This window comes from Argiope bruennichi, chromosome 3 (genome assembly GCF_947563725.1).
Source record: "Argiope bruennichi chromosome 3, qqArgBrue1.1, whole genome shotgun sequence".
Lineage (NCBI taxonomy): Eukaryota > Metazoa > Arthropoda > Arachnida > Araneae > Araneidae > Argiope > Argiope bruennichi.
Window position 1 is genome coordinate 80,639,164 of NC_079153.1, and position 14,521 is coordinate 80,653,684.

At 29.7% G+C, this 14,521-nt stretch overlaps 1 protein-coding gene across 1 annotated transcript in view; it reads left to right on the forward strand.

Annotated features, from left to right (window-relative positions):
* LOC129963094 (polyamine-transporting ATPase 13A3-like) overlaps positions 1 to 14,521 on the forward strand; it is a 68,228-nt gene that overhangs the window by 24,418 nt on the left and 29,289 nt on the right. The window contains exons 3-10 of the mRNA XM_056077151.1: positions 2,543 to 2,710; positions 4,749 to 4,882; positions 5,857 to 6,001; positions 7,160 to 7,294; positions 10,597 to 10,663; positions 12,074 to 12,202; positions 12,516 to 12,674; positions 14,202 to 14,312. Of these exons, the coding sequence (XP_055933126.1) occupies positions 2,543 to 2,710; positions 4,749 to 4,882; positions 5,857 to 6,001; positions 7,160 to 7,294; positions 10,597 to 10,663; positions 12,074 to 12,202; positions 12,516 to 12,674; positions 14,202 to 14,312 (1,048 nt within the window). The remainder of the gene's footprint in view (positions 1 to 2,542; positions 2,711 to 4,748; positions 4,883 to 5,856; positions 6,002 to 7,159; positions 7,295 to 10,596; positions 10,664 to 12,073; positions 12,203 to 12,515; positions 12,675 to 14,201; positions 14,313 to 14,521) is intronic.

Sequence of the window (14,521 nt, forward strand, 5' to 3'; positions counted from 1 at the left end):
AAACTTCTATTACAGTGATAAGCTTTGACTATAATTGTAATACTTTATGATATTTTTAACAGACATTTAAATTATCACACTATAAATACAGCTGTTTATCAAAATAATGGAAACACCTTAGATTTATAAAGGATCCTTTATTAGTATAGTGTAACAACCGCCTTCAGCATGTAATGCAGCTTGGATTCGTCTAGGAATTAATTTATACAAGTGTTGAATAGTGTTTAGAGGAATATTGTGCCATTCTTCCTGGAGGTATAGTGAAAGTTATTTGAGAGATGCTATCCGAGGATATCGATTTCGTATTGAATGTTCTAAAATAGACCATAATGGTTCAATTATATTGAGGTCAGGTGTGTGCTGTGCGGGCCAAGGAAGATGTTTAACTCCATCCTTATGTTCATCAAATCATGATTGGGCAAGTCTCGCTGCATGGATAGGTGAATTATCATCCTGGAAAATCCCATCTCTTGCAGGGAACAAAGTTTACATTATAGGATGGACTTGGTCAGCTAAAATTTCTCTATATTTCTTCCTTCTCCCCAGTGATCCTTCCTTTCAGGATTACGATTGGTCCAGCTGAAAACCACGACATGGCTGCCCATATCATGATAGATCCACCTCCATGCTTGGCAGTTGGAAGGAGACAATCACGATCACACGCTTGTGCACGTGTCCTCCAAACGTGCACCCGTTTTATTGTGGGGAAAAGTGTGAAGTACGATTCGTCAGACCTTATTACTTTTTTCCACTTAATAGTCGACCAGGTTTTGTGAGTGTGACATCACTGTAGACAATGTTTGCCATTAACATCTGTGACAAGTGGCTTGGAAATTGCTACTCTGCCATAAATGTTCTATTTATGAAAGTGCCTTCTAACTGTTATCACTGGGGAATCATGATGAGATTGAACTCTGCAGGTCACTTTAGCTGTAGTTGTTCGCTTTTTAGACATTACAATCCGCTTCAATACCCATTGGCATCTTTCCGCTCACTATTTTGCTTTGCCGAGCTTGTCTTGTAGCGCTGATTGTATGCTGCCATGACTTTAGTACTTTACCTCTAGAAACGCCTAAAAATTGGAATGTTTCGGTCACACTTGCTCCAGCTAGGCGGGCTGTTACAAATTAGCCTCTTTGAAAATCTGAGTGGTCCGACATTTTACGCTTTTGAAAAAAATCCAAGAATTACAGAACTTCAATAAAGCTAATACATACTATCAGAATATATACATTGCTATTTATAAAAAAAACTGGTGGCTATTACTATATTTTAATTCTTACGATGTGCATTCAAAAATGACACTTTTATTCACAGGTATTTCCATTATTTTGATAACCACCTGTGTGTGGCTCTTACAAAGCATGATTTAGCATAAGAATTCTAAACTTCCAGAACTTATAGAGTGCTGTATAATAGATGCAAAATGCTTGGCATAATCATTAAAAGAGTAATTTATAACGCCATTTCATGATAATTTTTGTCTTTTTCGCATTTCATCTTTTAACACGAAACATTTGTAAGCTGTCAGATATCTAGTCTATATCAAATTCTCTGCATATTGTCACATGCACGATAAAATAGTTCGAAACGACCTATGGGCAAGGAATTGGACCTAAAATTGACAATTTTGGTACATAGTTATTTCTTCTTGGTTTACAGATGAATTTTTATTAAAGAATTAATTTGAAATATGATTCCTTATTGAACAAAAATATGCTTGTTATATTTAAAGACATACTCTAAGCAATCCGACTTTATTTGTATTCCTAAGCTCTACTTAGAAAATTACTCTAATTTACTCTCTCTTAATTACTCACTGCCATGTTTCGTGTAATCATTGAATTCAAGAAGTTTAATGCAGCATTGAACCTGATAGGATTTTCTATGCTTCTTAGTAATATGTCATGCATTTTTTCAAAAGACTAGATCTTACATGAATTATAAGTCTTTGTAAATTCTGTTGCAAAGAAACAAAGTCATTTCCACCTTTATTTTATACAAATTATTATTTCAAGAATTTTTTTCGTTCAAATCCATATTCTGATTTATTTCATATAGAGTTTGCCGTTGTTTTCAAATAAACTGTTTGAATTCTTGACACAGCATTTGGAAAGTTTAGATTTTTTTGTCATTATTTTCTTTGCATCCCGATTACTTCAAATAAAAATAAGTATATTTCTGTCATAAGTAATAAAAATATCTTTTATCATTACTTGTATGTTTAAGTAAGATCAGTTCAGTGAGGAAAATAGGAGAATTGCTGAATTACCTTTATATGCCATATAGCCTTGGAAAAAATATATGCTCCTTAAAATTTTAAACTTGGAAGTGAAAACAAAAATTGTTTCAAAAACATTAAGAATAACAAATAGCACTACATATCACGTGCATTTCATTTTTGCAAGAATGCTACAATCCTTCCGATTTTGATTTGAAAGTGTCCATACTCTCATATTCCTTACTGAAAGTGTGTTTAATGTCATACTGATCGCGATTTTATAATGTTAATGATTTTTTTTCCTTCATCTTTTTCTTATAGAAGATTCAAGGATTCCAAAGTTCATACCTGAAGCAGACATTAGTTTACATTGGTGCTCTGCTTTCATGTGGTTTATTATGGGTCGTTATAACATGGAGGAAAAATGTTTACTTGCATTGCACTCATACACCATGTTCACTAGAAGAAGCAGAAAAAGTCTTATTAATTGTAAGTACATTTCTATATTAAAAATAATTGCAAACAACTCGAACAAAGGTCTAGTTTTTATCTTTTTGAATAGGAAATATTCAAAGAGAAAATACTGTAACCGTCAAAATATTCACATCCAGATTTTGAAGTATCAGACCACCCTGAGTTTGGAAGTCACATTTTAGGAACTATGCCTGTCCTGTCTATTTGCGAAAACTATCGGTCACAAAAAGCAATGATCTAAAGCAAATTATCAATAAATAAAATTTGTAGTGCACTTTTAATAAAAATTTGAGATTTTTTTTAATTTAGACGAATTTTGTCAAAGGAAAATCTTCATACGCATATGAGCACTAAAACTCTAGAAGACAAAGAGCTACAAGGATGAAATTTGGCATAAATATTTATTATCAGGATTATAGATCTGTATTAAATTTTGGATGAAATTTGTCATAGGGGAAACCATTTGTTGATCTGTATTTTCGATTTATGTAATTCGATAACTGAAAAATGTAATGACTTAAATATATAAAATTGATATGCAATCTTATAATCAAAGCTGTAAATGTGTATCAAATTTTGGTTCTAATAGGTGGAAAGAAAATCGTACAAAACGTATACTCGGTTTTCTTTCTTATTTTAAAAAGTAAAATGCACCGTCCTGGGTAATTTCACAGGGAGTTCGAAGAGGGGAGGGGGGGGGGATTCATATTTGCGGACTGCCGTGACCTTCGAGAACTTCTTACCATATTCCTTTCTCTACTTTAAATTCAAAATAGATATGAAGGAGAATTTAAGGAAGTAAAAAGAGAAAGTGCTAGATTGTCCATATACAAAAAAAAAAAAAAAAAAAAAAAGTATGTTTTTTGGGGGGAGAGGGAGTAAATCTCCCTTTACATACATACATATTATATATATATATATATATATATATATATATATATATATATATATATATATATATATATATATATATATATATATATAATATCCTTATTTTAAATTCTATTTTTGTTCATCTCTAAATTCTTTATATCTATATATATTTTATTTCTATCTTTATATCTATTTTAACATGAATCCTTAGTTATCAAACAATAAACACCCAGGAAAGATACAAAAAAGGGATATTATTTAGAATGATTTTTTACTTGTCTTAAAAGATAGAAATGGAATATTTATTGTTTTAAATAAATATTTCATTTTTTTCCCTTTTCCTCTATGTAAACCATGAATATGACAATTGAGATTTTTTCTTCTTTAGCTTTCATTAATGGAAGAAAATTATACGAATAAAATATTTAATAAAAAACCTAGAAAACGGCTTGAATTTTATTGCAACGAAAAAATGTGTTCTTAATAATATATACAAAATATTTTAAGCGAATTCTCAAAATTCAGGGAAAAACTGCATTATAACTAAATAGCTATTGATCAGAATCCTCTTTTTTTTAAAAAAAATTTTTTTTAAGTCGGAAAAATAATTTTTAACAATAATATTTTCTGAAATAAACGCATGAAAAAACTAAAATCTTTTTAATTTTTTAATAAATCAAAAATTTGAAAAAATCATTCTAAGAAGCACATTTCCTCTGCCTAAACTATATTTGTACCAAATTAGGTTGTTCTACATCAAATGGCGTGATCTGTGGAACTATAGACGTGCATACAGAGATAGACACACATTCTCTTTTATTATTAAGACATATATACATGGAGATATAGGGTGTTTGCTATCTATGCTGTTATATTTAGCACAAAAATACAAAATTTCCGCCTGACTTACCAAATTTTTTCGCGCTTTGTTATTAATGATAAGTTGGTTACCTTTTCTCATCAATTAGTTTATCAACACATTTAGAAATTTATTCGATAATAGCAATTTGAAATTATTTTTTTTCCTTCGATTAGACTGAATGAAGTTTCAACTTTAATGCAGAATCTATTCCAGAATAATAACAGTGTTCAAATGTTCAAAAAGGAGTGCTTTAAAAGGAAGGTACTAAAAAGTAATTGTTTAGATTTTGGCATTATCTGACGTATTTTCTCTTTTCAGGATGCCTACGGGCAAGAATTTGTTTCAAAAGTAAAAAGGCCAGAAAAAAAATCGTCGTTACAGCCTCCTTTTTTTTATTACAAGAAAATGAAGTACAGTTGGAATGGAAAAGAGAAGAAGTTCGTTGGTGTACAGTAAGTAATTTTAATATTAATAAATGTTCTACACAATCCATAAATATTAATTTATCCGATATTAGTAATTAAAATAAACTAGAATTGCAATGACTTGCTGATTAGAGTTGGTGAATTGCAATTTTTTTCGGCTTGTAGTTTCTCCGCTATTAAAATCTTTGTTATGTTTTCATAATTTTACTAGCTCATTATTTTAAATTTACAGCTTTTATTGCTAGTAGTTAAGAAATAATGTTCAATTGTAAGAAGCTAATTAAGGCAGATTGAATCATTTGTTCTCCAAATGAAACCATTTACCATATTATTATTTTTTTTTTGTTCCTAAAGCAGAAGAATTTTTCAATATGTTTTTTGACTATTTAATTTTATTTTTTGGTAATATTACTTTATATAGACTTCATAATTACTTTAAATAAATTTATTAAATACCTAAACACATTTTTTTTATTTCGAGGGAAAGTCAAAAAGGGAAGAAATAAAAAAACAAGGTGAAAGGCATAAATTTTTAACTTATTAAAGCAGCTAATTATTTATTACCGAAATCTTTTACTATAAGTATAATAAACTGAAAACATTGCTGATTAAGATATTTTCCAGCTCTGATTATTGGAGAAAAGCTTAAAATTAATTTCCTTTACACGATAAACAGCATTATATACATATGTATTTTAAAAAACGATGAGGGAAAGTGAGATTGAATTCCGTTGATTCATAATTTAAAATTTTTTTTAATTATTTATCGCTACTATTCATTTTTTTACAGATGGTCTAAAAGACCCACAGTACTTACAATGTAAATGCTTCCAGTTCGAAATTTCATTCTTAATGAACATTGTCTTCTACCTCAACGTCTCAATTTGCCATTTACTTATTAAATTAGTGTTCATTGGAATTACAGCAATGTCGGACAATTGAGATAATATTGTTAATCTAATAATCTCTGTTTTAATCTAATATATTTTTTCACTTTTCAGAGGTCTGGATATTAAGGCTTGTTCTGAACTACAAAACTTTAGGAAAGGTCTGGATTCTGAAGAAGCCCGAAAGAAATTGCAATTTTATGGATTAAATCTAATTAAAATTGAAGTTACTCCAGTCATCACTTTAGTTCTTAGAGAGGTAATAAATAATGTAACACGTTGTTCATAATTACTCCTATCTTCACTTTGGTTTTAGAGAAGTGAAGTTTCTTATAGTTCATCCAGTATAATTATTCTAGTTTTCATTGTATTTTTAAAGTGGTAATGAATCATTAACTAATCAGAGAGGTAATTAGATTCTTTCAGAGACAATGAATTATATAATGCATTCTTCGTAAATATTTTCGATTGATTCTTAGAAAGGTAATGAATCAAGGAATGCATCCTTCATATTTACTTCAATCATTACTTTCATTCTTATAAAACAAAAATGAATCCTGCAGTTTATTTGGTTTTCAGAAAGGTAATGGATCATATAATAAACATGAATGAAAGGAGTGAAAATTCTGGCTGAAGCCTTCTGCAGTTATTTTTAGGGTTGATCACATAAATTACGTATTTAGAATTGTCTGTACTGATGCTAGATATACTGCACTAGTTGAATATTTTCTTGTCAGTCTGGGTTGGGATAGATTATCTGCCAGTATGCTAATAGAATCTCGCTCCTGTCATAGAACTAATCTGTTTGCTCTTTAATCCAAATGTATCCTTCCCTATCTTAACATACTATCACGTAGAGAATGGTTAGATTTATCGATATTGAGGAGATTAATGGTAACCAAATGGAGGTTAAAAGAAATTTAAATACTATCTCCAAATATATAAAAGGAAAAATGGCCTACTTCATATTTGAAATTTCAGTTATAAAATGGTCTTTTGAAATTTCATCTTTTCGTAAATTTTTAATTAAAAAACATTTTCTTGGCAAATTGTTGTTTTCACACTGGACTTTTTGAAGAAAAAAAAAATAATTCAAAATGAAATAGTTTTAAATGGAAGAAAATACTTTGTGACAAAAGATTATTTCCGTTTCTAGAATTTTTGTAAAATTAATTCAAAATAGGATAGAGAAACAAAAACATAAAATATTTGCTTTCTGGAGACATTATCAAGTTGGAAAAAATTTTATAGGATGGATACTTTTTTTAAATAGTACTTACTATTACATACTGTCAAAAAACTGAATGTTCTTTAAATTTGTAAAAGAAGGTTATGGATTCTGGTAAAAGGAAGATATTCATTTCTGTGACATCACAGTTTTTATTCTGCACCTTTTGAAATTGATTTTTTTTTTCAGATAAGAAGTCCTTTTTATATGTACCAAAGTTTTATCGTTATAATCTGGTTTTTACAACTCTACTATCAGTTTGGTATCTGCATTATTATTTTATCCGTCATATCTGTATCTGCTACAGTGTGGGAGACGAGAAAGGTAAATAAATTTGTACTTCTTATTGTTGCAAAAAAAAAAGTTAAGATAAATTTTGTATTAGCCGCAGCTGACGAACTTGCTAGTCCGTCATTAATATTGGTTGTATTTAATTTCAATAGTTTTTATACATAATTTTATTGCTCATGATTCTCTCAACAAAGTATTTTTAAGTATCAAATTGTTGCAGACTTAAAAGCCGAGCCCCTAAAACTTAATTTGCGGATTTTTATGAATTTTCAAAAAAAATTTTAAATATAAATAAATACTATGACATTTTGTAATTTTTACCAGAAACGAATTAATATTATTGTTTTATGTTACCGATTTCGATGATACTGCTGGAAAAAAAATTTATTACGGAAGTTATAATTTGTTATGCTTTAATCTTTATAAATTCGAAATATATATTATATTACAGTAAGAATATAAATTTAGAGCTTCTTTAACATAAATAGAATGAGTTTTTTACGTTTTTAATTTATTTGTGCATATTATTTCAATATATTTTCGTCATAAACTTTCTAAGGTTATATAGCATCTCAGTTGTTCGTAATTTCACAATATTCAAATTAAGGTACTTTTATGAATTTAGTTAATTTCTTCAAAATATTTCTTTCTTGTTTATAATAGATATTATCAAAATTGGTTTATTAAAGTAGCAGATCACATCAGATGCATTATTCAGGAAAGAGCTGCGTGTGAAATAAAGTAAAAATAATTAAAAATAGGAATAACATTAATGATTCCCAATCTTTGGATGAATATTTTGATTTTTAAAGTGGATAAAAAGAATTTACATTAAGAATCTTTCTGAATCAGTATAAAGCATCGATTACGACATCTGCCGAAAAAAATGTTCTAGAAAGTTTTGCGTGTACTCCCTAAAAAAGCATTGTCTCCTTCACTCCCCTCGGACTGTATAAAAATAAAAGTATCTTTTCAATCAACACTTGTTTCAATTTCCATAAAAAAAAGTTGTTGTCCTTTTAAGAGATCTTGAATTCTACGAGTGCTCAAATTTTTATTTTCAAATATCCTTTTGATAGAATAGAAAAACCAAGTATGCATTTTGGTCGTGGGTTTTTGTTGTAGTTGTTGTTTTTTTCATCAAAAGTTTGACTCAGAATTAGAATTCCAGTAATCAGTTTAATACTAAATTTCATTTATTTTATTCACTGCGATTTTTAGTAACCGCATTTATATGCATGCGAAAGCACAGACAGACAGACAATTAACCCGTTGACGGATTTAGTTTAAAATTTAAAACAGGTCTGCATTTTAATCTTTCTGTTTTGTTTCCATTTACAGCACATATGTAATATTCGGGTGATTCGAACATCCAATCCTAATCCAATCAGGAAGTTATGACGTTTCGTAATTATCGTGTCCTCAAACATGCAAGCATAATTCCAAAAATTTGGGACTCAAGGTTTTTGGATCCGAATTGTGAAGATTCGTCAAAATCTTGAGGTCGAATTTTTCGGCGATTGCAATACTTTCTGTTTATGTAAGACGACGTAAAAAGATAATAATATTTCTAAAGCGCAATAGCGTGATGCAAGAATCATTAAGACATCCAACTTCTTGCGTACAATAAATCCATAAGCTGTAGCTACTGATTGGAACGAACGTTTGTATTATGTAATATATCATTCTTCTATGTAGACAACACATCTAAATATTGATCTTTAATGCAATGTGGAGGTGCCATTGAATTCTTAATTGTATATGAGTTGTTTATGAGTTTATATGTTCTTTGATGCCCAAATATCTCATTAATTGCTCAATAGAGAGGTGAAATATTAGTCTATATACTATGAGATGTTTTTGGATAGTACTATTCTTCCGCCTATAAGACCTCTTTCAGTAAATTATTCAACAGTCGATCCATAGAGGACATGTGGGACTTCTGAATTAATAGGAGTTTATATCAATATTTTCTTCTCATGGTCAAGGATCTTGTGAGAAAAGGAAGTTTCAACACAAATACCTAAAAACTTTTAAGTGTATGTATGTTCATAAGATTTTCCATTTCAAGTAAGATTTTATTCTATTTTATTGTATTTACATTTTATAAATAGCACTGAAATCCATTTTTACTTCATCGGCAAAAAATTCAAACACGGGATGATCACGAATCTCTACATTTCAGACCTTCCTGAGTTCGTAAAACACATTTTTTTTTTCATTATCAGCTTACTTGTCTGTGAACAAGATAATTAAAAAACGCTTTGAGCTAAGGAAATGAAATTTGGTGTAAGTCTAGCTCTACTCCAATGTCAGTCACAGTTTGATCGAAATCCAATCAAAGGAAGTATGTCTGTTCCTCTGGCCCAATATAAATTAATACGACAGCTACAACAAGTAGAAAGTTAAATAATAAAATTTGATTCACAAATTTAACATCTAAATTATCGATATATAAGAAATTTGGTATCAAATCCATAAAGAGCTCTACCATCTGTTCGCCAAACCTTCTCAAGCATATAAACACGATAATTCTAAAACTCAATGAATTAAATAAATGAAATTTGGTGTGTTATTTTGTGACTGCAATTGAAGTTCTGTATCAAATTTTGGAATAAGTGGTTTGGAAAAAGGCGTTAAGGCGTTGTAAATTTTTCAGGAGATTTCAATTTTTAATCTGAAGTATAGCAGAATCATAATTTTGGTGCATGCCTCGTCTTTTCCTATATTATATTTAAAAAACGTATTCATTATTATAGCAAAATTAGCGTATATACAAAAATTTGCAGTTATTATAGTAACAATGAGGGTGTATGTAAGTACACTAATTAGAACAAAGAAAAGTATTATTGTAGAATATACTTAATGATTTTTATATAAATTTATTAAAATTATAGAAAAAATTGTAAGCAAACAAACTGGTATCTCCTAAAAATTAAAGTTCTGAATCTTAAAATGATATGAAAATATTTTGTACTATAATATGGTGAAAATAGTGAGATAAAATGCTAATATTTAAGTTAGAGATTTTTGATTAATAATTCCTCAAATCTGAGAAATCCAAGTGAAATGGTTTACGATGCAAATTGTTATGGACAAAGCTTTGTCATGCAATTTATAAATATTACCGAACTTAAAAACGTAATCGTCTCAATAAAAAACCCCATGAGGATTAATTAAATACTATTTAGCATCTTAAACCATCCGGGGTTGAGAGAGATACTTTGTCTCACACAAAAAAAACTGAAATCAAAAAATTTTTTTTGAAGAATTATTAGAAAAACTATAAACTTCTAGTAAAGTACTGATTTATTAAAATTTGTATATTTTTTCAGCAAACCAAGTCTTTAAGAAATGCAATGAGATCGGAATCAGTCGCAACAGTTTACAGAGATGGCAAAGGTAAGACTACGGAAAACATCTTAAAGGTACTTACGAATTCAATATCGCCAATATTAAAATTCCCAATTCAGCACCTTAGACACGTGCGAAATCAGAGTTGCCAATTTGGTGAGTTTTTCTGGACGTTGGCATGGTTGAGATAGTACGTGAGTGTACCCATCTTAACTTTCTGCATCAAATAACAATGAATTCTGCTTGAATTCATCAATGCTGAAGAAGATAATGGCTTCATAATAGAAGGTGAAAATCTAGCCATAAAAAAAATAGTTTTTCTTTGTAAAAACTAGAAATGCATATAAAATTGTAGTTATTTCGTTTATTACCAAATATTAGTGAAATATTTTTCGAAGTGTATACTCTAAGAATAGCAAATACAATTCAAGAAAATTTAACAGTTCTATGTTGTGAAATAAAATGCCAGTTATACAGTTATAAAACAGATACTAACTAGGCGTAAGATTTCCAATAGTAAAAAGATCGCACTGCATGTTAATAATTTCTCAGCTTTGTTATCGGAAAGTCCCAGGTTCAAATCTAATTCTACCAAAGATTTATTGTATATGTAGCGTAACTCTATGATATTCACTATTCCAAATAATTATATTGGGCTGACATCTACCCGATGTTTGTTTTGGGTGAGTGAATTTAAAAATATACTGAATAAACAAGGTTGTGACATATAAAACATTTAATCACAACAGATACAAAACACAACGTTACATCAAGAAGTTTCTTAGTACATACATGAAAAGTGAAAATAAACCAGCTGATGTCATTTCTGGTTAGCTCTGATTGGTTGGCTAGGGGGTGCCATTCGCAACAGTATATGTGGGAACAGTGTAGGTTAAATGTGATTCACTGATGTGGCTGGAAATGTGAGAAGGAAGTGCGAAAACAAGTGCCGTCTTCGTCATTTGATCATGTTCCGAAAATAAGAAATCCTTAACTGGCTTTTGGAAATTAAAATTTTTCAATTATGTAATTTACACCAGATAAACTTTTGAAAATATTTAGAGCTTAAATTAAGCAAAGAACTTTATATCATAATATAATGGAAATTATTCCGTATGTTAACCTTTCACCGGTAAGTAGAGTTGGAATCGTAATAACAAATGATGGATGCATCACTTTCAGATTCTTCTAACACAACTCTTATTACGAATCTAGAGTAATTAATTATAAAAAAAATGTCATGTTAATTTATAGGAATGAAAAAAAATTAAGATTCATATTTTTTAAAGTTTTCTAAACATTAAAATAAATCTTTACGTTCATGCAATTATATATTTGATTTTTTTCCGAATGTAAGCGGTTAATAAATTTTTGAATTGCCCTGGCTAAAATTGAATATGTTTTTTGCGCAATATTTCTTATAAAGAAATGTATTAATAACTTATACGCTTATTCTAGAAAAGAAAATTTCTTCAAAAGAATTGGTTCCTGGAGATGTACTGATTCTATCTCAGACACCCTTCACTATGTTCTGCGATGCCGTTCTGATCTCTGGGAATTGCGTGGTGAATGAAAGTATGCTGACTGGTGAGAAAACATTTGTAGATTGTTTCATCATTAAATACTGGAAAGAAAAATTTTTCCATTAAAAGATTTTAAGAGGAATTATAACATGCATATGTATCAATAAACTGTCATTCCTATTTTGTTATATATGTTGAGATTTTTTTAATTTTAGCCACTTAACATAAGATTAGATCATTTTAGATATTGGAGAAGATAGGGATTGAATGTAAACAAAGTTAGAGTGGGTTACTGGCATTTCTTTATTTTCTCATTTTATTACTATATTGTTTGATGTTTTTTCATATACCGACAAAATTCTGCTTCCAATTATCAGGAGAAAGCACGCCCATCACAAAAATTCCGATTTCCGAATATTCCAGTGCCCTCTTCGACTTGCAATCTAATAAGAGAAGCATTCTGTCCTGTGGAACCGAAATCTTACTCTGTAGAAGCACGGACAGGGAAGGAGTCAGAGCTATAGTATATCGCACCGGTAAGTACGTAATGAGAATTTTTTATTCCTATAACTTTTTTATCAAATTAAAAAAAAACATTGTTATATGTAATAAAAAAATGCTTTTCAAAATACAATGAACAAAAAAAAAAAGTTTTATTTTCCATAATTTAATTTTTTTTTCTATATCTTTTTCTTTAATACAGGAATTTCCAAATTTTTAAACATTGTGACCTACTTTTTAGAAACAGAATTTATACCTATCCATTTTTTAGAAGTGCAATCAATGCTGAAGGTTTTCTTAAAGGCGAGTAGTTCATGTTTTTCCCGAAATAAGTTTTATAGGGCAAAAAGGAAAAAAAAACTTTTGTGAAAAAAACATTTATTATTAAACATACGAGGGAGGGTATCAATACGTAATGCCCATAACCCTGAACACAAATGGAATGAATGACATCATGAAATGGAAATAAAGGTACTGCCGATTTACTATTATTCGACATAACTGTCATTCACGCTGAGGCATTTGTCCCATCGCTGGATCAGTGAGAAAATCCAGGTCTCATAGATCGCCATCAGCTGCAATCAGAGCCCATTTGAGGTCATAGTCAGAGTCAAGCCTCTGACCGCTGAGAAACTTGTGAGTGTTTTAAATCCTGGTCGTATGACCGGTGCTTCAACCGAATTTTGCAGTTTTGCATGATTGGGGAGAAACTGTTTTTGGAACAAATTGCAAATGGAGGGAAACAGCTCAGAATTAGAACCTTCATGTTTTCATCTGTTTCGACCTATGAAGAGGTTCCACTGAAGAAACGTTTTTTCTTGAGAAGGCTTAATTCTGACCATGACCTCAAACAAGCCGTGTGACAGCGACTCTACCCGCAGCTGACGGTGCTCTATGAGACCGTGATTTTCAAACTGATTCTATTCTAGGACAGTGTGTCTCAACATGAATGGCAGTTATGTAGAAAAATTAGTAAATTAGTAATATTTTCTTATCTTTTTCATATTGCCATTAATTTTTTTTATTATTATTATTGTTGTTGTTTTCAGAATTACTTACTGACACCTCTTCCTAATAAATGTTTATCTAAATGATAACGAATCACTTCGAATTTAATGCATAAGTGAATTGAATGTTCTTATTAAAAAATCTACAATTTTTGGGAGAAAATCTGTTTATATGTCACAAACAGGCCTACGGACCGGCCAACACAATTCCAAAAATATTATACACGGAATAAAGCAGGTCTGACACAAAAGATTCATTAAAATCAAGCGACAAAATTTTTAATCATTAAAATACTTCCACTTTCTATTCCAATAAATTAGAGTGCAAGAGTAAGAAGGTGCACACAGGACATGGCTATTATTCAGATTTTAAAAAATGCAAATATAAATAAGTGAATGTAAACCAAGAAATAACCTATCATTCCTGATTGTTTGATGGTTAATAACCATTACATATTGGAAACATCTATTATGATCGGGGTTTTTTTTATTTTAATTGTAATTAGTTATTTATTTACCATAAAATTTTATTATCAATGCTATATATTTAAATAGGATTTTCAACTGCCAAAGGAGAACTTGTGAGGTCGATCCTCTTTCCTAAACCTGTTGCATTGAAACTCTATTCCGACTTGCTGAAATGCATGGTTATCTTTTTTATATTAGGTAAGCATTCCAAGAACTTTTTTTTCTTAAGTTTACAGAACGATGGGGGATTATGAAGGAGTGTAACATGTGTTATTTACTCCTTTCTAATACAACAAAAATAAACAAAATTATATCAGCATAAAAAAATTTCACTTCATCATTTAGAAGGTAATTTATACAACGCATATTATTATTTGAGATTGAATGCTACAAAAATTTTGAGATGG